Source organism: Helianthus annuus, chromosome 16, assembly GCF_002127325.2.
Source record: "Helianthus annuus cultivar XRQ/B chromosome 16, HanXRQr2.0-SUNRISE, whole genome shotgun sequence".
Lineage (NCBI taxonomy): Eukaryota > Viridiplantae > Streptophyta > Magnoliopsida > Asterales > Asteraceae > Helianthus > Helianthus annuus.
Window position 1 is genome coordinate 42,148,963 of NC_035448.2, and position 26,763 is coordinate 42,175,725.

Here is a 26,763-nt window from a genome sequence, read left to right on the forward strand (position 1 = left end):
TTAAACCCTTTAACCCTTCTGCCTAACCACCCTTACTACTATCCTCGGTCTATATTTTGTTGTCACAACAATTATGGTTATCAATACTAAAAATAGATTAGCTTCTTCTCCTATATATACTTTCTATTGTATCTCTTGTATGATAGATCTATCAATAAATTACCAGTCTCTTTCTCCCTACATCTCTTTTATCTTATTGTTCTGTTTTCGGCCTCTCTAGTTTCATGTTTAAAGCTGGTAACATATCTTTTCCAAGAGTCTAAAATCGGTGTGAATTAGATTTTTTTTTTTTTTGCAACAAATGAGAAGGGTAAACGACAAACAAGTGTGGAGCCCTAAGCAAGCCGACGCTGACACGCACGTGTACGATGTGGCCAGCCAAGGAACAGACAATCTCAGCGTCCCATATTGTCCTTCCACCAATCACAGCTAGACAACGTTTTCGATAATACCACTATGGTTTTACAATACCACCCAATCTAGTCTGCAATACCACCATACCGGTTTAAGTCATCTCAACTCCTTTCTCCTTTTTTGTACATATACCCTTCCTGGGTTATCTTTTCTTTTTCCTTAAAAACCTATACTTGTTGCTCTATACTGAGTTATAAATATATACAATATTTCTAATAATAATATGTATACTAGCATGTTAAACAATTACCGAAACATAAAATAAGATAGTTCTGTATCACATATGAATTTTTACAAGTTAAAAGTTTATTATTTCAAAAGAAAATTCATATCATCGAAGAAATATATGTTTCATTTTTTTGATTTAGAAATGAAACATATTACAGCAAACTCACACACTCACATAGGGATGAGCATGGTACCCGTTTGGTATCAAAAAACGGAAAAAGTAGGTACTGGTACCGAAAATACCGGTACGGTACCGGTATTTACAAGTGTTTCACACAGGGAAGAAGGGACATTGTTTACTTTCTATATTTTTTTTAATAAAGGTACAATAAATATTATTTAATTGAAAACAACATAAAAAATATAGTTGTTTTTAACGTAATTATAAAGTAGCAATGATGAAAGGGATGTGAAGGCTCTAAAATCGATCGAAAAGAGTGTCTCCATCTCTTGCTAGCATGATTGTGAACCCATTAAGCAACGAGTAAATGGTACTTAACGGGTATGAAACTCTACGTTAAATAAGATTACGAAAACACAACCTACACCCGACTCATTTCCTTGCTACTACTAGGTCTTTTAAGACCGCTAAACATAATTACCACTAGAAGATAGAATTAAAGTCAAATTTGCAATATATTCGTACATACACACCCAAATTAATGTGTGGAGTAGAATCGTTAAAAATAGAAAGGGGGTACATTTACGTGTAACATTATAGCAAGTAATAATAATATTATTCCCAAATTAGGGGATACAATAATATATTCTTCCACCACCAGCAGCAACAGAAGCATCATAAACAACTGGTGGTTGTTACCGGCGGTTACACCATGGGGAGAGGTAAGGTGACGTTGAAGAGAATCGAAAACAAAATCAATCGACAGGTAACCTTCTCGAAACGGAGGTCTGGATTGTTGAAGAAAGCTCACGAGATCTCCGTACTGTGTGACGTTGACGTCGCTCTCATCGTCTTCTCCACCAAAGGAAAGCTTTCTGAATACGCTACTAATGCTTCGTACGATTTCTCTCTCTTATTCTCCCTAATTTTGCCCTAATTTCTTCCTATTTTCTGCTGGTAATTACTACATCTTACGATATGTAGACAGTAGTAGACCTAAATCACTGTTATCTTCATGACTTCATGTTTGTTCATAACTCGATTGATAACTGTTTATATGGATTTACAGTTATTTTATGCTGATGAAACTCTAAACATAGGTTGTTCGAGTGAGGATTTAGGGTTTATGGATTATAGTTAGGTTATGATTTATGAATCCGTACACAGTGCGAGTAAACGAATTATCGATTATATTTTTCGGTTTCGGTTTGATGATATCTGGATTCAAATTTTGCATCTACTCGATTTTTTAAATTTAAACACATTGATTTAATTTCTTCCTTTTGTTAAACATATTTCTGATGATTATATGTTTGACTATAAAAGGAAATGAAATATTTTTGGTTTTGGAACTTATCACATGTGATCATAACCTTATTGATGATCATGAAGCTGAGAATTGTTGTTTAATTCTTCAAAAACAATGAATTAACCAGCTTTTTTCTGTCACAACATGGTTGCAAAAGTCGCTAGGCGCTCCTTAGTCGGTCGACCGGGGAGTTGAGAGTACTCGACATAGGCGGAGAGTACTCGGGGATTACTCGGACATGTTAAATTATAAAGAAATTAGTTTTCGTAAATTAAGTATATGTCTAACAACATAAATTTACTAATATTTGTAACAAAATACGTGAAAATGATATTCATTATTTAATATGATATTCACATAAATTGTGTTTTATTATTTTTTAACTCAAATTCGGCCCGAATTGACCTACTAGATCCGATTTTGGTTGAGTTTGACCGCGTTTGATCGATTCCGAGTAATTAGATGGAGTTAGAGAAAGTCGTCTCGATATCCTACCTTGTAGCGACTACTTAGGGAGTACTCGGCCTTGAAAACCTTGTTTTACAACCATATGTCATAGTCATAGTATATAAATTTAATTCAAATTTGAGAAAGCTATATATATCATATGGTTTGCTTGGAGAACTGCGTGCATGACTGCTGTTTTAACTTATAGTGCTTGCTTGCTGATGCTCATACAGTACCAGGCATGCTATATATGTTTATATATTCATACTAAAAATATATATTACTTTGATTTTACAAAATTTACTCTAAATATTAATGTAAAATTCAAAAGAAGACCATGTTTTTATTTTAGAGTAAACTGCCATTTTAGTCCCTATGGTTTGGCCACTTTTGCCACTTTAGTCCAAAACTCAAACTTTTTGCATCTGGGTCCCTGTGGTTTCAGTTTTATTGCCATTTTGGTCCAAAAATGAAATCAGGTCATATTTGTCTTGTAAAATTATGCTATTTTGTCCTTTTCCGCAGGGGCAAAATGATCATTTCTTTTTATAAATAAATACCATATTTTATAAGACAAATATGACCTGTTTTGCCCCTGAGAAAATGACAAAAGTGCAGGATTTTGTAAGACAAATATGACCTGATTTCATTTTTGGAACAAAAGGGCAATAAAACTGAAACCACAGGGACCCAGATGCAAAAAGTTTGAGTTTTGGACTAAAATGGCAAAAGTGACCAAACCTCAGGGACCAAAATGACAGTTTACTCTTTATTTTAATATATTTAGATTAGATTAGTTCTGTCGCTGATTTCTTCTTTTAAATTATATGATATTTTCGTATCAATATATTAATATATATGTCTATATTTTCAGTGGGTGTTGCTAAATGTACCCTTTTTTCTACCGAATGCACCGCCTCCTTCAACTTTTACATTCATATAATTCAAACCCTTTTGTTTTTCTTTCATTTTTTTTATCTTTAATTATTATTATTACTAGTATTTGTTTTTAAAACGTTATTTTATTTAAAAAGAAACTTTTTTTGATTATTTGAAAAATAATCGTTTTCTTACGTTTTAAACTAAAGCGAGTCATTTTAGTTTTGAAATGGATTTTTTTTGTTCGTAGCGGCTTGAAGTGGGTATGCGAATTCGGTTTGTATAAACAATGATACACAAAAAATTAAATAAAGCTTTAAAGCCAGCCAACTTAACTAACGTTTTATTTTCTTTTTACGTCTTATTACTTTTAATAAATAAAAGTTGTTAATTATATTAAAAAACATTTTAATATAATAATAATACTAATAAAAATAGAAATAGAAAGATGAGAGAACTAAAATACGAAATAAATAAAAAATATAAAGGCGACTTTTTTTTTTTCAAAAAAAGTTCTGAAACTTTTTTATTGTATAAAAAATATTTTTTTTATTAATTTTAATGACGTTTTATAGAAACATAATAAAATACTAGTAAGAGAAAGTGTCTTCAAATTATAGAAACACTATAGTTTTCAAAAACAATATTTGAATTGTTTAGAGGGGTGAAATTTAACAACTTTTAAATTATATTTTTAGAAAAGGGGTATAACTAGTAAAAAAGGGGATGTATTTAGCCAACCCCATTTTTAGTAATGTATATAATGTCTCTCCAGTTAAAGTGTTAGATATAAACTGTTATTTGTATTTGGCATATTACTAGTTGTTAATTGTTAATAGAGTGCATTGTTTAGGGTCTTTGAACACTTCAAAGCATCTTAAAACTGCATGCTCATGAATTATTATATGAATAGATATTATGAGAACAGGAGTGAGTGTATATAACTCGATCAGTTAGGTATATGAGACTGCCCGAACTAACTATTTGTTCAACATCTTTGACACGAATAGTCATCGATTATTCGAAACGGAAGATCAAATTTGTAGTGATTGGAATGATAGAATAAACTGGTTTTGCTAACTTTCTTCATACTGTATACTTTACGGAAAGTCATGGCCTAGGTTTATTGACTAAAATGTCGAAGACAAATATTTTTCTCATGTTGACAACTCATTAAAAGTAATGTTCTCTTCCGACATGTTTTCGTTAGTTCTAGCTTGCTGGCAAGAGAAGAAAACAAAGAGCAAATAGAAATATGAAAAAAAGGATTAAAAATTATAATAGAATACAAATTTTACATTCTCTATAAATGCTTAAATTCTTACAACTCGTAAGGCATTAAATTAAAATAACTAGTACTAAGTATGAGGTAAGACAGAACACTAAATTAAATAAAGATGCTCACCTTATTTTATGAGAAGCATACAAGATTGTTTATACAAATCACATAATTATTATAAAATGTTACAATACGTATTACATAAACATAAATCAAAGAATTTAAACCATTATCTACAAATCTAAGGATTGAACAAGCAAGATACTCTCCTTTGATAAAACAACCACAACATCAATTACACTCTCAGAGACGAGTTCGGTACTCTTAGATAGCACCTAATCATTCTGTGTTTAATCTCTTAAGTAAATAACAGTAATAGTAAATTAGTAATGGTAGTAGTAGGTAGGCATAAATTTACATAGGGGCATTGCCCCTAGAGGACCTTGTAATCGGCTCCTCTTGATCCATGCTCGACCAGTTCGGAGTTGGTCCCCAACCGAGGTGTTGCAATCTCGGAATTCATGATCATGTTAACGATTAGGTCCTTTCGAAAAAACATCAGACTCCACAACTCAACACTTTTATTCCTATGTGATGCATGTATTGTAAATTCCAAAGCTTCGAATAATCATTTCTACCAACAACAAGAAAATCTTTTAGATACTAAACATCCAACGGAAACGGTTTTCTTTAATTTATCTTAACTTGGGCTATCCCCTTTCCCTCATTATTAATTTTTATATCTTTGCGCCTTTTGTGATTCTTATTTTTCTTTCGGCTTTTGCCATTACTAATATCTGATGTTCTTCTTTCAGGGATATAAATATTTTCAATTATGATTTTCACGTATAAATATAGTTGCTTTTAATAAATAATTGTAATACATATTGACAAACATTTAGTGATAAATTCTTCATTTATTATCATCAAAGTTCTAGAGGCATAACATAGTTTACTCAATCATGTACTTTGGTGTAACATAGATCTTCATCATGTGGCCTTGTCAAAGTTTATTTATTAAGCATAAGAATCATCAAACCACAAATATATTGATTCTAGAGGTTGATCCTTTTGCTTAATTCTAGAGGCATGTACTTTGGTGTAAAAACTGCCTCACGTGGGACCTGGGGTTTCGGAGCTGCATTCGTATCCACAGGATGCGCGGGCACGCACGAGTTCAACCAAATTCCAGCTCAGAAACCCATTTTTTTGCACCCCCCTGCGCGCGCGGGTAGGACTTGTGGTAAAACATGTCATAAAGCTACAATGGAGTAGTAAATGCTTTACCTTATAAACACCCACTCATTTTGTTCCCACACCAATGTGGGACAAAGTATTTACCACCTTTTGAGACTTTCATTCCCACACCTAGACTTTCTACCACCTCTTGTATATATATAAATATATATATATATATATATATATATATATATATATATATATATATATATATATATATATATAATGCTAGACAAAAAAACCCTAAAATTCTTAGAAAACTCTGGAAACCCAAATATCCCCCCATTTTTACCCAACCTCTCGACATTTTTTTTTTGAAAAAAATTACACATGTAATATACATGTTTTAGAGTGTTTTGGGCCAAAAAAACAAAAAAGCGCCGAAGGGATTTTTTTTAAAAAAATAAACAAAATTAAGTGCCTAACATGTGTTAGACAAAAATGCTGAAAGTTGCTGAATTTTTTTTTTTTTTTTAAATTATCCCTTCGGCGCTTTTTTGGTTTTTTTGGCCCAAAACTCTTAAAAACATGTATATTACATGTGTTATTTTTTTCAAAAAAAAAATGTCGGGAGGTTGGGTTTTCTAGGGTTTTTTATATAGATAGGGTTTTCTATCTAGCCCTACCCTATATATATATATATATATATATATATATATATATATATATATATATATATATATATTTATGCATGATATTAGACTTCTAGTATATATATAGGCTCTAGATATGAATATAAATATAAATATATATATTTATGCATGATATTAGAAATTACCGATATCTCACCGCGATAAACGATATCTCATATATCGGTCCTTGACCGATAACCGAAATTTTTCCGCATTAACTGCATAGTTTTATAATGCAACAAGCTTCCTTTTGCAAAGGAATGTTAAATTTAACAAGTATTTCAAAACCTCAAAATTCAAAATTGATGACTCATTTATTATTACATTTGAAAAGAATAATGCAAAAAAAAATATGTGTAGGCTCTTCTGTCTGCGCCGCGCAAACGTTGCCATTTGCAGACTGTTTGTTTTCCGAAAACGTTTCATTAAAAATCATATGTGCGAGCTCTTCTTGGTTCAGACTTGGCCCAGCCATTTTTAAGAACTTCTAAGGTCTGCAGAGGGCTAAACACCATCACCCACCACCACCGTCCACCACCCACCACCGTCTACTACCACCATCCATCACCACCGTCCACCATCCACCACCACCGTCCACCACTACTATTTCATTTTAGAAGTCTACATACGTTAAAAAAACAAACAGCATTCGTCTTACAGACTGCAAAGATTTGGTCCACCTCTTCTTCTACAGATGTCTGCAGATGTGGTCCGAAAACCGCAGACGTTTTACCTCTTAAAAAACAAACTACACCTAAAACTAAAGAAAAAATTTGAGCAGACCGCCAATGGTGTTTGTCATATGATTCGTCCCATAGAGATATCTCCATCCATTAGTTATTGACTTGTAACTCCAAATGTAGCGAAAGTTATGTTATTTTTTACAAGGTGGATCATTGTTTCGCCAACTTGCTTTTGTTTAGTTGGTCTAAAGTCCACTAGCTATTAGATCGATTTGTATCACCAATTTCTCAAATTCCATATACTTCTTGCAATTGTAGTATGGTTTTCATTCTAGGGCACTGATTATATCTCTAAGGGTGGAAGGGGTGGTCTTTAAGGGGAAAGGGGTGGTCATCACTTATCAGACTCCATCATACACAACACCCAATCACCATTTGATACATCAGTCCATCACATTCCATCACATTTTACTATATCACACTTGCAATGGTCATTACTCATCGCTCACACTAATCACACCAAATCACAACTTAAAACCTAAACACCAAAGTCAAACCCACACACACATTCTCCTATCACGTACGCGTTACACTTCACGTCTTCAAGCTCCATCATGCATGATTAAGGGCTTGCGGCGGTGTTCCATCAGTCATCACTTTCACGTGCCCACCCGGCCACCCTATTATGGGTGACAAATTTTCACAATCTTGTCTCATACTTGTTTTCGTGACTTTTCAACACGTCATTGTTATTCGTTGGACCCCATTAAACATTAAACGATCACCAATCAAACAGAATCGGTGTGTTTGGTGTCTCCTATCGCCAATTGGACGACTCAAGTGCTTGCCTATGCCGATGTTTTGTCAGTATATTACCAAGAGCATTAAGCCATTAACATTGGAATCCTGATTCGCATTCCCATAATTTAGCTAAAAGACCACATTTACCCTTACAATTTGTTCACCTTTAATACCCCCCCCCCCACACACACACACACGCACACACACATACATTTGATTCCTCATATGTATTCATATTCAATTAACTATTTTTTTTAGAGTTAACTTCCATTTTGCTCCTTGTGATTTGGTCATTTTAACGGTTTTGCTCCAATATTTTAAAAATAGTCATTTTCCTACCTGATTTTTCTAACTTATCGTCATTTTGCTCCCCGCCTCTAACTCCATCCAAAAATTCCATTAACTAGAAGGGTATTTTGATAATTTTATAGATAAAAGCAAGGGCATGTGAGTCTTTTCACCTAAATAAACCTATAACTTGTTTATTTACATGTATATAAGTAATTCTTTTCTGATCCCCATCTTTCGAACCACTCTTTCTACCGGCCACCACCACCATCCATAACCATCCACCACCATCCACCACCTGCAATTACCACCTGCCAACCATGACTACCGCGACTTTTAACTAAACGTTTTAATTCAGTTAGAGCCAGGGAGTAAACTACCGAAATACTCCTACTTTTAATTAAACGTTTTAACTGATTTAGAGCCAGGGAGCAAACTGGCGACAAACTCGAAAGATCAGGGAGGAAAATGGCTATTTTTAAACTATTGGAGCAAAACCGTTAAAATGACCAAACCACAGAGAGCAAAACGAAAGTTAACACTTTTTTTATTTATTACTTTTTTCTCTTTCTTTCACTCACAACGCCTCATAAAAATTATAGGGAATATATAGGGAGTGAATCGTAATTTTGGTATTTAAAATAACTCTTCACTCCCTATGTATGTTCCCTGGGGAATCGGATGTACACTTGGTTTTATAAAGCGCGAGGCGCACCAAAGCGACGAGGTCTAAAACCGAGGCGCAAAACACAAAAGCGGTGGACTTTTAGTACCCGAGGCGCACGGTGATTAAGTATTTTTTTTATATATCACATAGGTTTTTAACTCCCTCTACCCAAAATATAGTTATAAATAAGGTTTTCATATGATTTTCCCTGCATGTATAAGCCAGAAAACCAAGGGTATAACGCTTTCCTACACAAAAACGCTTCAAGTACATAAGGTGCTTCAGGCAAAAAAAAAAAAAAAAAACCCTAAAATCTACGCTATTTGGAAGCTTTTTGTATCTACCTTAGCGCTGAGCAAAAGAACCCTGCCTGAGAGGCGGATTTCAAAATCAAGATGTACTACAAAAGCTAATGAAAACCCTCTATTTATTTTAATGGGGACAATGGAAGAATTCCAATATAAATATACAATATTGGAAATTTTCAATGAAAGTCAATTCTAAAAGAAAATAACATGCTCCTCTATTTCTAAAGAAAATAGGCAAATTGGAAAATAATAATCCCACCATTGTGAAATTGGCCAATAATAATCCCAAGTCAGGAATTAGCCAATAACAATCCCACCTCATCCATTTTGGAAAATAATACTCCAAATGCTGACGTGGCACTTTTGTCGTTTAGTGATTGTGGATTATTATTTTCCAAAAAATGGACGAGGTAGGATTATTATTGGCTAATTCCTGACTTGGGATTATTATTGGCCAATTTCACAATTGTGGGATTATTATTTTCCAATTTGCCTCCACTATAAATCTCACCATCCTAAGAATTTATAAACTCATCCATTAATATCCAATAAAATATAATCTAATACCCTTTTGTTGTTAGTAGAAAAACTAAATGTGACAAGATATCATCACATTAAATATAATACACATGTCTTTCATCTTTTCTCTTAAAAAACTAGAAAATAAAAGAACTTTTAACAAGAGTGGACGAAACAATAGAAGGATGGGAGATAAGATGGAGGGTCACATAGGCAAATGTCAGAGGGGAGATTGGGATGAACGAGGATGGTTGTACCAATCAAGAGAAAATTGTGAAGGGGAAGAAGAGAGACCGGGATCGAGGAGACCGGGAGTGCGAGGACACCGTCACCACTCCAAACCACCATCGGTATTACCCAAAACTGGTCATCCTGAAACCATTCCGTGTACATTATGCGTGTGGATTTATACTATATGGCGTTTTATTGTATATACTACTACTAGGTTATTAACTCATGTATCACATGAGATTGTACAATAGAAACGATATAATTATATGTGTAAAAAACCATATAACTAACGTGTTTTTATTATCATATGACAGTTCACACAACTAACTTGAGCTTTTCACAAAAATCGACCTATGTTAATTAGTAACACTGAGATACCATAATAGCCTGTGTATTATACTGAAAAATATATAATACATTTATATGATTGTCATATGACAAGTACTAAATTACATATAGTAGTGTATACAAATAATATTGTTTTTATTAATGTGTGCACTCTATATATAAGTTTTATTTAAAGTAAATAAAAATGAATTTATTGGTATCTCATAAATTAAATTTTTTATGCTTATTAATAATTGTTATGCAAATTTAATTAATAATTAGTTATTATAAAATTATAATTTAAGTTAATGGTTCACATATGACAAATAAAATATTTTCATAATTATTGGTTAATATACTATGTTATAAATGGGTAAAAAAGTTATTAACAATATCTAATTAGGATTAAGTTACTATTTTACGCTTTATAAAACATTTCTTTATTTAAGGTCATGAAGGAAATTTAACAATAGGGTACTAGAGTAGATTTTGTTAAGATTACTTTGTGCTTAAATTTAACAATAAGGTTAAATTCATACCGGTAATATACTTTATTTTACTTAATGTTATACATAAACGGTTTTCTTGTAGATATAATCATTAAAAATTTTAGTTTTACGTCATCATGATCATTTAAAGGCAATTTTTAGCATTTTTTTCTCGGAGTTCAACACCTGTCTTACATAATCTCTTTCTGAATCTTAGACGTATCACTATCATGCCAGTTAGAGCTATAAACAAACCGAATAAACACATACAAGGCCTTTTTCATGTTTGTTTATTAAGGAATAACATGTTCATGAATGTTTACCGAACGAGATTTCTTATTCGTGTTCATTCATAAAAAATGAACATGTTCACAAATTGCTCATGAACACTTACCACTTACTGAATGTAAACGAACACAAACAAATGTTCATGAACATAAATAAACACAAACTAACTTTATATATGCATTTTAAACCAAATTTGCTTTTCTCATTAGAAAGATACCCACCAAAAATAAATAAGTACCTAATATAACTATCCGAAGATAGTTGACATGAGTATCATAAACATAATTAACACAAAAATTAAGAAATTTGTTAAGCTTTAACACCAACTGAAATTGAAATGGTAAAATGAGGGATGTTGGTAGAGACGCATAGTATAACTATGGTTTCATATTTTTTAATACTAAAACCAATAAAATAGAAATATAAAAAAGCTTTAAACAAATGAACACAAATAAATATAAACGAGCGAACGTAAATGAACACATTACCGAACGTTCACATACCTAAACGAACGAACGCAACCTATGTTCATGTTCGTTTGTTTCGGAATTTCTTGTTCGTGTTTGTTCATTTATTAAACGAACAAACATAAACGAACTTCCCGCCGAACGATTCACGAAGTGTTCATTGAACGTTCGATTTGTTTACAACCCTAACACCAGTACCACCTTCTCCGGACTTTATTGGCATCTCATCCGACTTTCCTCTCTCCGTCCTCTTTCTCTACAATTTAGGGATGAGGTCGGTATTGGTACCATACCGAATTGATATCGTACCGCATAGTACCGATACCAAAATTTAGCTAAAACCAAAACCGAATACCCTATCGTATGTGTTCGGTTGGTACTGGTACAATACCGTTAAACGTCACGAACCAGTACCATTCAACATAGTACTGATACCGAAATTGAGCTAAGTTCTAAACCGCATACTGAACCATATATGTTATGTCGATAATGGTATGGTATCAGTACGACACCGGTATTCGGTATAAAATTTCCCATCCTTGGTCTACATCCCTTATTGTGTTTTTCCTTATACTTAATCCTAGAATTTTAAGTTTTTAATCTTCTTTTTAACAAGAGTAAATTACAAAGTTCGTCCTTTATGTATGTCATTTATTACAAAGTATGTCCTTTATCTTTAATAAGCTCAGAAAACATACTTAATGTTTGCAAACCCTTACGTGTTATGTCCTTTAGCCTTAACTCAGTTATTTTTTATAGTTAAATCTGACCTAGTGTACCCCACATAAGGGTATTTTAGTCATTTACTAAAAAAGTATTTTAATAATTCTAATAAATTAAAACAAAATTAATTAAATATATTATATATATACTCTCTCTAAAATACAGACCTACCCTCACCACCACCTCCGGCGACTAGTCACCACCACCTCCGGCGACTTGTCACCACCACCTCCCGCCACTTGCCACCTCCCACTCCTGCACAATCAATTTCCAAAATCAATGCAAATGAGAAACATGTTATCACCAATCAATTTCCACCTGCCACCACATCCACACACCACCTGTTATCATCAATCAAACCAAACACCCACATCTACCCCCACAACTGTCACCGGAAAGAAAGAAAATAAGAAACATGAGGGGATCCAAAAGAATATGAGATGAACAAGAACAGGGGCCTTTGTTTACCGTCGCACCACCGCCGCCGTGCTCGCCGCTGCCGTCGTCTCCCTCTCTCTCTCACCTGCCACCACAGCTACACACCACCTGCCCCTTTATTTGGTCTGCGAATACCCAAAAATTACAGACGGTGAATCGCCGGAATTTAGTTTGAAGATGGGGCAGTGGTAGCGGTTTGGTTGCGTGTGTCAAAGACAGAGAGGGGTAGAGAAAGAGTGGTGCAGTGTTGGGGGTGCACTGAACTAGAAGGCGACGATCTTAATCGGAGGACGGGGGAGATCTAAACCGGAAGACGGCGGCTAGGGTTTCGATCCGAGAGAGAGAAAGAGAGAGAGGAGGGGTGAGTGTGGGAGTTCTTGGTCGCCAGAGTTGGGCGGTGGTGTTACACCGGAGAAGAAGACCAGTTGGTGGGGTGGTAGGTGGGTGGTGGTTGTGGTAGGGTAGTCAGAGAGAGAAGAAGGAGGAGGATGGGGTTTGTTTATATATATATGTGTTTTGTCTGTGTATATATATAATATAGAATTTTAAAATTGTTTTATTTATTGTTTTTTATAATGATTTATTTTAACATTTTGGATAAACTGACCAAAATACCCTTATGTGGGGTTGACTTAGTCAAATTTAACCTTAAAAACTAGCTGTGTTAGGACTAAATGACATAACATGTAAGGGTTTGCAAACATCGAGTATGTTTTCTGAGCTTATTAAAGATAAAGGACATACTTTGTAATATATGACATACATAAAGGACGAAGTTTGTAATTTACTCTTTTAACAAAACATTTTTTTTTCTGTAACCAGTAGAAACCATCATCAAAAACTCATAGGACACTACTAATTAATGAGATTATATAAGCACAGTGTTACGTTAGGCAGGTGATCTTCAAGAGAAATCTTATTATGGTGGGCGCATATGGTGTTTGAAGTGCCATTGAGGTGTTAAAAATCTGTTAATCCACCAAGGGCCAACTCTTTATTCTCCTGTCACACTAGATTTCACGAGCAGGCCAAACCCCATCTACAAAAAGGAGATTTGTGGAGGGCCAATAAATCTCCTTTTTGAGACATGTGTCCATTTATTCCTAAAAAGAGTATTCATACAAGTTTAATTGGCAGTAACTCTTATTTTCTTTCAAGTCTTTTATATCCCCTCAACTTCCATATGAGATTAGACTTCTCTTCTCCTGGTTCTTTTGTTGGAATGAGTAATGATCATCTAGTAGATCATGAATGACCGACCCTCATGACATGACAACAAAATGTGCATCGTGAACTGATTATAGCCGGAGTAGTAATCCTTTGGCAGTGATCGCTTGGTACGTGGTGGTGGTTTGGATGATGATGAACGGTAGTCACCGGAGATACGAGGATGATTCGTGTTTTGTAAAAAGCTGAAATTTAATGTGGTCAAAGTTAATTAATATGTAAATAATAACGATAATATAAATCATGAGTTGGCTTAAAATATAATTTCAGATAATCTAAACTTGTAAGAATTTTCAAAAAGTATTTGCTACTTTATATGAAAAGGTTTTTCTACAAATAATCTTAAGACATGAAAAGTGAAAGTTTTTTTTTTTTTTTAATTTTTTTCCAACTAGTCAAAAATCTATTTTAGTCTAAAACTTTAAAAGAAATAATTTTAAAAAAATATATAATTACTTTAGCAAAGTAATTACATATAATTACTCTACTAGAATAATTACACAAAAAATATACTTTTTTCTATTTTTTTTAATATTTTTGACAATTAAAAATCATGCTTAATTAGATGGGAAAAACTTTCAAAAAAAAAAAAAAAACTTTCTACACCTCTCACGTTTAGTATGTTAAGACTTATTTGTATTTGATCTTTACCCATTTAAAATACTTAAAAAAATAGAATTAATAAAAACTTATTAAATGATCATTAATATAATCATGATCCAAGTTTAATATTTACTTAAGGCATTGGAGTGTACTTTAACCCCTTCTCAACTCCTCCTAAGTGGCACATGATCCACTTTTCCCCATTTCATTCAATCTCACCCTATTGAAATATTTTAATCCCGTTAACTCTACCTAACCCTATTTTTTAATTGTTTTTAGTTACAAAAATTCAGTCTTTTAACATTTTGTTAACGTGGCATGTAAACCTTCATTGCACACCACACTCTCCCTGTGTTAAGGGACGTTAAAGTGATTGTTTGTTTGTTAACATCTTAAACAAATGTTAAGAGTTTGTCTTAATTTGTTTTGTTTTTTTACACCCAAATCACTAAGGCCGTCTAGGTGTTAATCCTAGTTGGCATCCATTAACACTTGTCATATTGTTCCTGGAGGGTGTTAAGAGGCATTAAAAACTTCACGTGTTAAGAAGTTAACTAGGAGAGAGAGAGGGAATCAAGCATTGGAAAATGCTATATATATGTATTTTAATTAATTTAAGGGGTGTTAATGGTGATTATACCGTTTCCTTAGTGTGAGGTGAAGTGAAAGACCGTCAAGTGGGTGACATGGCGCCTACGTGTAGTTAGGTGGAATTAATAGGATTAAACCATTTCCGTAATATGAGGTGAAGTGAAATGAGGAAAACTAAGTGATGTGGCACCTAGGTGGAGTTAAAAAAGAGTTAAAGTATACGCCAAAGCCTAACGCCTCTTAACACAAGGAAGGAGTGGTGTGCAACGCCGGTTAACATGCCATGTCACCCTTAACGCCACTCATGTTAGGCTATGGGGTATACTTTCACGCCCCTTAACTACACATAGGTGTCACATCACCTACTTGACCCTCTTTCACTTCACCTCACAACAAGGAAATGGTTTAACCCCCATTAACCTCCCTTAAATTAATTAAAATACACACATATATATAGCATGTTGTGTGTGTGTAAATACTGCAATGCTTGATTCTCTCCTTCTCTCTCCTAGTTAACTTTTAACATATGCAGCTTTAATGCCTCTTAACACCCTTCAGGAGCGGTATAACAAGTGTTAATGGATGTCAACTAGGATTAACACCTATGGATGTTAGAGTATATCAAGTGGCCTTAGGGTACACCTGAAGGCCTAATATAATCATTAATATAACTTTCTTGGTTCCATTATTAGAATGTGTTCTTTTACTCCTTAAAGGATATGGTGTGATAATAGATTGCGTCCTGTTTATTCTAAAATTGAAAGGTTAAAGTCCTCTAAGATATATGTATTTGTAATTAATAATTATACGAATAAGTTAGTTTTGAGAAAAAAATGTGTTCTTTCCGATTTTTGTTGCCAGCATTTATATGATAGAATGGGGGGCTAGACATGTCTGCAATGGATTTAATGATTTCCTGAGTTTCAATTGATGTCACTGTACTTCAACCCGAACACATGTCATTTTGCTCCAAACAGCATGGGGCCACAAGTCTAGGGCATCAAAGATTTTGTTTTGTTTGCTTCTCGATAACCAATTAGTTTTTATCTAGGATTAGTTAAAGGCAAAATGGGGTTTTAATGATCATAATTAGAGTGGTTTAGGGATAGGTATCTTAGGGTATGTTTGGCTCATAATTCTTTTTCTAAGGATTGTAATTCGTCAAAGCAAATTAAAATTAAAGGAAACAAATTTAGTACCAAAGGAACTGAAAATTATAATATATTTTTGTTGAAAAAATATGTCATGTTTAGTTTGCCAAGTTTATTAAAGAATTTGGAATGTGTTTTGGCTGTGACAATGCACAATGTGGTAAGATGGATGATAGTGGTGACAATAGTGATGGTGAGTGAGAGTGAGAGATTTCAATTCTTTTGGTTAAATTCCTTCTCTAGTTGAGGTAATTATTAAAAGGGCTAAAGGAAATTTATTTCGATTTTAACTTCTTTTTCCAATTTGAGATAATTATTAAAAGAGTTAAACGAATTTATTTCGATTTTAACTTCTTTTTCCAATAAAACATGTTATCTTTTAGATTCTAGTTCAAATAATTATACAACCAAACAAATAAGAAATTGTTATAAATGATGATAATGGGCATACATCATGTATGATAATACTCCTAATTATAAGTTAACGCTAGCTACAATTAGCATGTGTATATATAGATTACACTTGGAATGGTTGAGAGATAGACGAATAAATAGAATTATTTTCCATGTTTTCCTTCTTGTTTACTTTTTGAAATAGAATTCATTTTCCATTTTTATTAAATTCCAAAAAAATAACAAATCAATTGACTCCTTAGTTTTTTAACTCCCTGATTTTCATCTATGTTATGTTGAGTATATTGTAAATAGTATAAGGCGTGAAATTGAAACTAAAAAATAGATAAACTATGTTTGACCGTAATATCGTTCACGAACTTCATACTTGTTAGTAATACAATATTTGTATACACTATGATATTTCTTCCAACTCAAGAATTGTTATTTGTAGATGCTTTTACAATGCACACACTCTTAACTCTTAACGTCTATTAATTTTTCTTAAGGATGTTCCTTCTCTAGAATCAAGTTTTATGATTAATCACGTGTGTTATAAGTGATAGGTAACAATTAGAGAGAAGTGATAGGGACATAAATTAGAGAGAAACTAGAAGAACTATGGAGAGAAATAATAAAAAATCAATTCATATTTGTCATTAACCAAAAGCTTTTCCTCCAAGCTCCTTCAGCTTGGTTTTGACTCGCGTCGCGTTGCGGCGGCGTCGAACCTTACAAAATCATTATGGTTCACATCTTTTAAACATCTAGGATTTAATTTGATGACCCATTTTATTCATGTGAACATATTGACTTTCTCTTGCTTTAAATCTCTTGTCAATTTCCAAGTCTCGCCCCAAATGAATTAACATATCCAAACCACCGAAATAACCTAAAGTTCCACTGCTAAATTATGAAATTAGAGATGCCAGCAAATACGGAGATGTTTCTCTCTCTAAAAACCATGTTCTCTCTGTACAAAACCAGACCTTAATAGGTCCCGCAAATGGCTGTTGGCTAAAAAGAGATATAGAGAAGATCGCATAGGTCCACCGTCGCTATGGGTGGCCGGAAAGCCGACCACAACATCAAGACGACACCCTTTTGCTTTGTTTCTCTCTAGAAACCCTACCGTCGTTTCTCAAAACATTTAATATTGAAACCACCTAAGAGGAGATGAATCCTAAAATAGAGGACAACTGTAGAAGAGAGGGACACCTCATAAGCCACGTGTACCCAACACAAAACTTTACAAAACCCTTAACATAAAATACAAGCTAAAGAAACAAATAACACTCATGGAGCATGAAGTACAAACACCATAAACTTACATATCTTTTAAATTATAGTATATAAATAAAGCCATTTGTACAAGCAATAAAGCACAAAGTATAATACTCTTAATGCATAAAATACTAATAAAGCCTAGAATACAACACTAACTTGCATAGAAGTGTTACAAAATAATAGTATATAATTACCAAAGGCTAAATCTAAATAGAAACTAGACCACGAACCCACTTACTACACTAATGAATTAAGAAAAACACATGTGGAAAAATTGCTATGTGGCACAAATTAGATTATGGCACACAACAATCCCTCCCGGGTAAGACATTCTTGTCCTCAAAGATGAAAATTGAATATGTCTTGGCGATAAACTATAGTGGCCGCCACTCGGTTTCTCCCGCCATAATAGGAGAAGTATTAACGGAGTGCCACGGCGGACGCCACTTAGGTTTCCCGACTACACCTTTTTTGATGGTTGTTATCGTTGCCTTTGCAGTCGAGGAACTTCTTCAACCGGATCCTGGCCTCCTTTAGTTTACTGACTGTGATTGTAGCAGTGGTCACAACATCAACTCCTTTTGGTGTTAGTGCTAGCTAGTACTAGCGTGAGCGATGGGGTTGGTCCGGGTTTCAATGGTGGTTTGAGTGTAGACGGTTTGGTTGACGGGGCCCATTTTGGGGCTAATGAGATTTTTGGGGTTGGTTTCGCGGGTAATGGTTCGGGAGCGGAAGTGGGTGGTGAACTTGCAGTTAATATCGTGATATATCGGTTATCTATCCCAGTGGCGAAGCTTGATATTTCCGACGGGGGCTCAAAAACGTATATACCTAAAAAATTCTATAGAACCAGGGGGTCGAAAACGTATATACCCAAAAATTTCTATACGAGAACCACATATATTACATTACTGAGCAAAAAGTTCGGGGGGTCGGGCGGCCCCCCGCGGCCCCTTCTAACCTGCGCCAATGATCTATCCCCTATCGGTAGAAATAGCGATACCGATATTATCGACGATATTGACGGATATATTGCCAGTTTTTTGCTTTATCTCGCCGATATTATAGATTTAGCCCATTTTAATAGTTTTACTGCCCAAAGCCCATTCCCTTTAAAATTGTTGGCCCAAGTACCCAAAGTCCAACTCTAGTTGATGAATTCGTATATTGTATTCCCAAACTCAATCGCACAGAATCAGTTCATCCAACTCCAATGTTTGATCATCAACCCTAAATCCGACTCCCATCCCACAATTAGATGCCTTGGTTGATGTAGGAAGATTTCATGGCTTATGATTAGATCATTTTTCTAATTAAAATATTGACACTTTTGATTTTACTATTAATATTATCTAGGTTTTAGTGTTTTAAAATTATATTGTATATATATATAAATATATGCATGATATTAAAATTACTGATATTTCATAGCGATAACCGATATCTCGAATATCGGTCCTTGACCGGTATCCGATATTTTTCCGCACTAACTGCATAGGTGGTGATGGGATAAGGGTTTGGAGGGCTTCTCACACGGTTCGGATTGATCGGAGCTCGTTGAAAATGGTTTGAAACTGGAACTCGAGTCTCATAAAGGATTTATTCAACCATTGACGGAACTCGGTATCAGATTAGGTGTTAACAACCATGGATCACTTGAGGATCACGACGGCGGCTTTGATACCAACTGATATATACCAAAGTTGAACAAAAATTAGAGAAAATCTAGAAAAATTATAGAGAGAAATTAGATAGAGTTAATTGCTAAAATCGTCACTCAGGTTTGGGCACATTTGCCATTTTCGTCCAAAATAACACTTTTGTACCAAATTGCCCCAAACGTTTGTAACTTTTTGCCATTTTCATCCAAACCATTAACTTAGCTTATTTTTTCTGTTAATTTGAGGATATTTGGATGAAATTGGCAAATATAAAACCACAGGGACGATTTTGGCAATTTACTAAAACCCTTTTTAATTTATTTTATTTAATTATTTTTGTTACATATATAATAAAAAAATATACATGGAGATTTTAGAAAAAAAATTAATAGTTTTGTCACAGAATTTTTATAAATTTTCATTCAAATCACTAACTCAGATTATTTTTTCTGTTAAGGTGAAGGATGTTTTAAATTTTATAAATCAAGACAAAAATTAATTTATAGCTTCTTTATATAAATCAGTTTTATAAAGAGAAAACGACATTGTGTGCAACACATAACAACCGATTACAACTTTTAGTATTATCAGTTATAGAAATAGAAAAAAATTGTAAAACGTTACAATTTTTTTAAATGTGTTGAGCACCTAGGAAATATGTTGGTAGTAATAAAATATTTATTTAGTTAAGATTATGAGAGTAACTAATTAATACTTATTCTGAGTGGCTTGAGTAAAGAAACTTTTGGTTCATAGCATTATAATTACAATTTGGTGGGTAATTTTAAGGTTTGGTAACGATACGTTGTTTGATAGGAGGGGGGGGGGGGTACTGGCTTCTGTTTTTCCTTATGAGCGAATTTAAAAGAGTAGAAGATGAATTACAAACTTGGTACATATGATAAGATTTTTTTATTTGAACTTTTTCAATAAGGTCACCAACATTTTAGTTTTATAAAATTTAGAGGTTTATGTAGATTTTATTTTTATAAAACTGATCTATATAAAAAATTAGAAATTAATTTCTGTCTTAGTTTATAAACATCCTTCGCCTTAATAGAAAATGAACTTAGTTAGTGGTTGGATGAAAATTTATAAAAAAATAGGTTCAAAGGTATTATTTTTTTCATATAAAAATTGCATGTATATTCTTTTTTATTATATATGTAACAAAATTAATTAAATAAAAGAGATTTAACAGAGTTTGAGTAAATTGCCAAAATCGTCCCTGTAGCTTTATATTTGTCAGTTTCATCCAAATATCCTCCACTTAACAGAAAAAAATAAACTAAGTTAGTGGGTTGGATGAAAACGGCAAAAAGTTACAAACGTTGGGGGCAATTTGGTACAAAAGTGTCATTTTGGACGAAAATGGCAAATCTGCCCAAACCTCAGGGACGATTTTGACAATTAACTCAATTAGATAACTCAATTCATATTTTTCGATAAACCAAAATACCAAAGGCTAATATATAACCTTAGCAATCTAAATAAAACTATACCACTAACTCACTTACTACACTAATTAATAAATAAAAACATATAAATAAAGACATAAAATGTGGATACTACACTAATTAATAAATAAAAACATATAAATAAAGGAAATACATGAAATGTTGATTAGGCATGGAGATTTGGAAAATGGCTATGTGGCACCAAAGTTGGGACATAAATTAGAGGGTAACCATAAGAATTATAGATAGAAATTAGAGAATTCAATATATACTTTTCATCATAAAAAGAATCAAAATATCAAGGGTTATTATATAGGATTATAAATCTAAATAGTAACTACATCATTAAGCAAAGGGGAAGTGCTTTAGCGATAGGTATGTGATTTTTTAAGGAGAGGTTGCCGGTCTGAGCCTCGTTCGTGATAAAATGTCCTGCGTGAACTAGGGGTTTTAGCACATGGGCCTTCAGGCGTTGTTTTCCCTGAAATTGATGACAGACCGGGTCACCAACGCTACCTGCGATCACACATGTTATTTTTAGTTAATTACATATAATTGGTCTTCTATTTATATTGTAAAATCAAACTATTTCATTAAACATGATATTTTTAGTTAATTACAAATACAAAAATTACTTTTAGTTTTTTATTTAATATATATAAAATTTTAATCCCTTGTTGAACAAAATATATATAGATGACTATCCTGACCTTGAATTTTTTTGACATTAATAATTTACTATAGTTGTTTAGATTTACTCATAATTCGACGTTTTAAAAGAAATTATACATTATACTAGAGGGGGCAACCAGACACCGGTACATTTATCTAACCCGTCTAATAAACAAGTCGTATTTGAATTGACATGTTTAACCCATTTAATTAAAGGGGTCTCATTCAGGTTAACGTGTTTAAAGCGCTTAACACTTGCACATTTCTAGCGTTTTTCTTTGATTTTTATTCAACTGTTGCTTTAAGAACATAAACAATGTTTTAACAAGACTTGGAAATGGGCACATGTTATTTACTCTTATGGATCTTTAACGTTCATTCTTAGATCCTAGCTTAATTAAATGCAGACTTATTCACTTTTATTTATCTCTAGATCTCCACTAGATTATGTAAAATGACATACAAAACCCTAAAAACAATGATTTCTTCAAATCCAAGACTTCATTATTTGACATCTTTAGTCCCTTGACTTGTTTTCTTGGCATAAAACCCCACTTTGCATTAAATTATACATATGCTTTTATTGCATCAAGCAACCACTCTTATCAAGTTTTAGAAGAGTACGTAACCCATTGTATAATTTGAGCAGACTTAAATTGACCCGTTGTATAATTTGAGTTAGATCCAAATGAACCTGTATAATTTGAAGAATGGATTGGACTGTGAATGCCACCCATAAGAAGCTTGAGATAACATGTATATATTTCTGACAACATCTTTCTTTATATATTATGACAAAAAGAATGGTAAGGATCCTTGAAAGGTATGAACAACACTCATACACAGAAAAGGAGCTTAATGGGACCAATAATCAATCTGAAGTAAGAAATACTTTTTATTGTAGCTTTTTTTTATTTTCTTACCAAATTTATGCTACTGTTTAAAACCCAAAATCTAAATAATTGTAGGGAAGCTGGACTCTGAAACTTGCAAAACTGAAGGCTAAATTTGAGCTCTTGCAGAAAAACCAAAGGTATAATATATATATATATATATATATATATATATATATATATATATATATATATATATGTAGAGAGAGAGAGAGAGAAAGGTTAACATACTTCACGGCTTATCATACTTCACGTAGGAGACAATGGTAACCGTTGGATCAGGGGTATAATCACGCATGGAACATATAATCACGCATGGGACCACATAATCACGCATGGGATCCAAAATCACGCACGTTATTTTGGTCAAAAAAATAATTACGCATGTTATATATTTCGTGAAGTACGTTAAGGCGTGAAGTACATTATACTTTATCTCTCTATATATATATACCCACAAAATAGTGAAATGTAATCATATTTTGTCATGTGTGACTGCAGTTTTGAAGGTGGCAAATAGGTCAGGGAATGAGTCAAACGAGGGGGGGTTGAAAGTAGCAAAAAAAATTATACAACATTATTACAAAATTTAGATTATTAATGTAAAGATATTGATTTTTAATCATAATCACTGCATTATTAATTATTTCGTATGAGGTTTAAAAAGGTTAGTAAAGTGTTACAACTGACTGGCCCGTTTTGGATCGTACTAAAACGGACTAGGAGCCCGTGTAAGTTTGTGACCACTCAATCTTGCCACCTCTTGATGGTTTTTTTGTTTGAGGATGGTGTTCACTAAAAGATGCAATAAAGCAATGATACTATGTTGTTTGCTCATCATAGGAATTTTATGGGAGAAGACCTTGATTCCTTGAGTATCAAGGAGCTTCTGAATTTGGAACAGCAGCTTGAAGCGGCTCTTAGACGTCTTAGATTGAAAAAGGTACACATGTGTCATTTAAGGTGGTGTCTGGGAATTGAGATTGCTTGTGACTTCTTAAACGAACAACCCCCAAAGAAGTCTTTAGTTTCGAGTTTAAAAAGATGATATATGTTAAGCAAAACCTCTTTATCTGCAGAACCAGATGATGCTTGAATCAATTTCGGAGCTCCAAAAGAAGGTATGCCCATTTTCATGTGACATAATTTAGACCAGGTTACACATGTTTAAATATGAGGACAAAATAAACAAATGCCACTGACATGTCATATGAGCTCGTATGACATGGAGAATGTGGCCATATTGGCCGTATGACATGGCGAAAAGTGACCATATGGGTCGTATGAGGGACAAATCGTACGGCTCGTATGATGTCTTGACTGACAAAGAAATGACTAATATGACCACCGAGGAACCCATTTGGCCTATGTGACCATTCTTCTCCTTATCATAAGGCCCGTATGATGTGACATGAGGGTTGGTGTATCTTTAACTACACCCTTAAATATTCAATCCGATTACGTGCGAACTAAGGGCTTTTTAGTAAATGTCTTATGCTTCTTTCGCGCAAAATTTGAGCACAGTGTGCCACTTGGGTCAAAAGTAAATGCATTATGTGATAATTTATATGATTTTTACCACAGGACAAGTCTTTGCAGGATCAAAATAGCTTGCTCTTGAAGAAGGTAAGATACAAAACTTGCCCTTGAATCGTCCAATTTACAGGTTACCTATATACTCGTCTAGTTATTTAAAATCTTAAACTAAACGCACAGATTAAAGGAAAGGAAAAAGAATTAGCCGAACCGCCTCTTGTGGACCAGCAAACTCAAGAGAATATGGTCTCATTTCAGTTAAACCTTGGGTTAGCCTCTCACCTCACCCTTGGCTAGCATAAAATTTGTTTTCTCAATAGGTCCGATCCGTAAGGGGCAAGATGGGAATTGAAACGGGTCATTCTTAATTTGTATAAACACTTAACGCGTTAAATATGGTTATCACTGTAACAAGAAAAAAGTAATTTTATTTAGGAGGGTAAATACATTAAGCACATACTTTACATAACTCTTGACCCGTTCAACCCATTTGATCCGTTTTCCTTTTATTATATAATATTTTTTATTTTGACCCGTTTGAGATAAAAACAATATATGATGAGTTTTGTATGCAGTGAGGCATACCAAGCTGCAGGATGTGATGGAGAATTGGAAGATACACAGAGAGAAAGTCAACCGTTGACCGTCATTCCTTATTGGATGCTTAATCTCATGAGCCGGTAGATAAATTTCTATATATATATATAAAGACAGGTACGGTTGATGAGGAATGAAGAGGTTAAATCTTTATATATATGTTTCCCGAACATAACAGACGTAGATGTTAAAACAATAGTATGTTTATACAAGTTGTAATAAATGTGTATGTAATTTACAGCCTGGGTCTACTTTTGTTTGATTTTCTTGTTAAAATTACTAATTAGTGGTGTTCATCAAAAAACTTTTCATGTTATCCCGAGTTCAAAATATATGCAATAACATAATGACTTAAGAGGCCCGTAATCTAGAAAATCCTTATAGGGGTAATGTTTCAAAAGAAAGGGGGTAACGAAGTCGAAAAAACATCATTTTTTTCCAAAATTTATACTACCGCCGAAGGATAAAGGGGTAGTGGGGGCTACCCCTATTTACAAGCTATATCCGCCATGACGGTGTATATAAAATATGGATTTTCCATGTGAAGTGGAGGACAAAGTATGCAACATATGTATGTAATAGCGTACATTTATAAATATAATTACGCAACTACCCCTATAATAAAGGGATGTCCAGTTGTATGTATCTGAAACACTATATTTCTTTTTTTAACCGGTTTCTAAATATATCTCAAAGTAAAGGTGATATCTTTTTAACTGGTTTCTAAATATATCTCTAATTAAAGGTAATAACATATTCTATTTAGGATATAATATTTTGAAAAATAGTATAGAATAAAAAAGTTATATGCTTTTAAAAAAAGGTGAAATGAGAAAACGTCAACAATTGTGGTTTTCATATTTTTGTCCATTTTTTCCTATTAATTACAAAATTTTCACCGTCTCAATCTTAACCATGGATTTGCTTTGATGAGATGAGGAGTCTAGATTGACTTCTTACACTTCTAAGACCATAGGTAATGGTTAATGTTCATTAAGGGGCATTTTTCACCACATCATCATCATAATGCCCTTTTAAAAAGGTGTAATGGTTAATGCCCATTTCATTTATTACTTTCCATTATTTTTCTTCTCTTTAGGCATTATTATAGAAACGCCCCACCCTCTTAATGCCCTTATAATACCCAAGGGGTTGGTGTTGAGGGCATTATCAAACCTTTTCATGCCCTTATAATGCCCATTACACATGGTCTAAGGCCATCCGTAGTCATAAAGCCCCTTGTGGGGCGTTATGCGACACGTGTCGTGCCACGTCACACAGGGGCTTTATGGGGCGTTATATCACTAGAGCCTGTAGTCATAAAGCCCATACCTATCATTACCTAATTATTAATTTTAATTTTATTAATTAATTAAAAAAACACTTGCTTTTTTTTATTGGTCCATTTTTGAAATCCCCTCCCCCATCAGGCGCCATATATATGACGCCACCCACTTTTTTTTTGTCTCATAAAGCCCCTCGTAGTGGTGTGTGGGGCTTTATAGGGGCTTTATGAAGGTATATAACGCCCCACTACACATACTCTAACCAAAAATACCATTTTGAATGTGATCAATCCAATGTGTGTGTGAGACAACCGTCACCAAATTAGGTTAACATTAACTATCACTATGACTTTGTTACCATCATGATACTTTAATCGAGCATATATTGTGTTGAAGTACCCTAGTAGTTGACAAACTTTCTATATTTCGTAGGCAACATAAACCAAAACCCTAGAGGCGTCTTACTATTTATAGAAATCTTCGGGACTTGATAAACATTGGTGAATAACGGTAACTATCCGAATATTGAAACTATATCCAATCATATTCCAAACACATAAATATATACCATTAATTGCTAATCAAATTCAAAAACAATTGGAGCTTCCAAAGATAGAAATTGTAGTTGAAAAA

General features: G+C 33.5%; 1 protein-coding gene across 1 annotated transcript; it reads left to right on the plus strand.

Moving 5' to 3' along the window:
- The first annotated feature begins 1,316 nt into the window (after nucleotides 1–1,316).
- Nucleotides 1,317–25,106, plus strand: LOC110916592 (truncated transcription factor CAULIFLOWER A). Its single transcript, XM_022161296.2, has 8 exons — nucleotides 1,317–1,660; nucleotides 22,621–22,699; nucleotides 22,787–22,851; nucleotides 23,555–23,654; nucleotides 23,791–23,832; nucleotides 24,296–24,337; nucleotides 24,428–24,516; nucleotides 24,823–25,106. The coding sequence occupies exons 1-8, from the start codon at nucleotides 1,476–1,478 to the stop codon at nucleotides 24,929–24,931; spliced, it is 711 nt and encodes a 236-aa protein (XP_022016988.1). The 5' UTR covers nucleotides 1,317–1,475; the 3' UTR covers nucleotides 24,932–25,106.
- Nucleotides 25,107–26,763: the final 1,657 nt, after the last annotated feature.

Bases quoted from the DNA above. Each gene is read 5' to 3' on its own strand.
- LOC110916592 (XM_022161296.2), top strand. From the start codon at position 1,476: ATGGGGAGAGGTAAGGTGACGTTGAAGAGAATCGAAAACAAAATCAAT. The intron at 1,661-22,620 runs GTACGATTTCTC...TATGACAAAAAG, and splicing joins GAATACGCTACTAATGCTTC to AATGGTAAGGATCCTTGAAA. The intron at 22,700-22,786 runs GTAAGAAATACT...AAATAATTGTAG, and splicing joins GGACCAATAATCAATCTGAA to GGAAGCTGGACTCTGAAACT.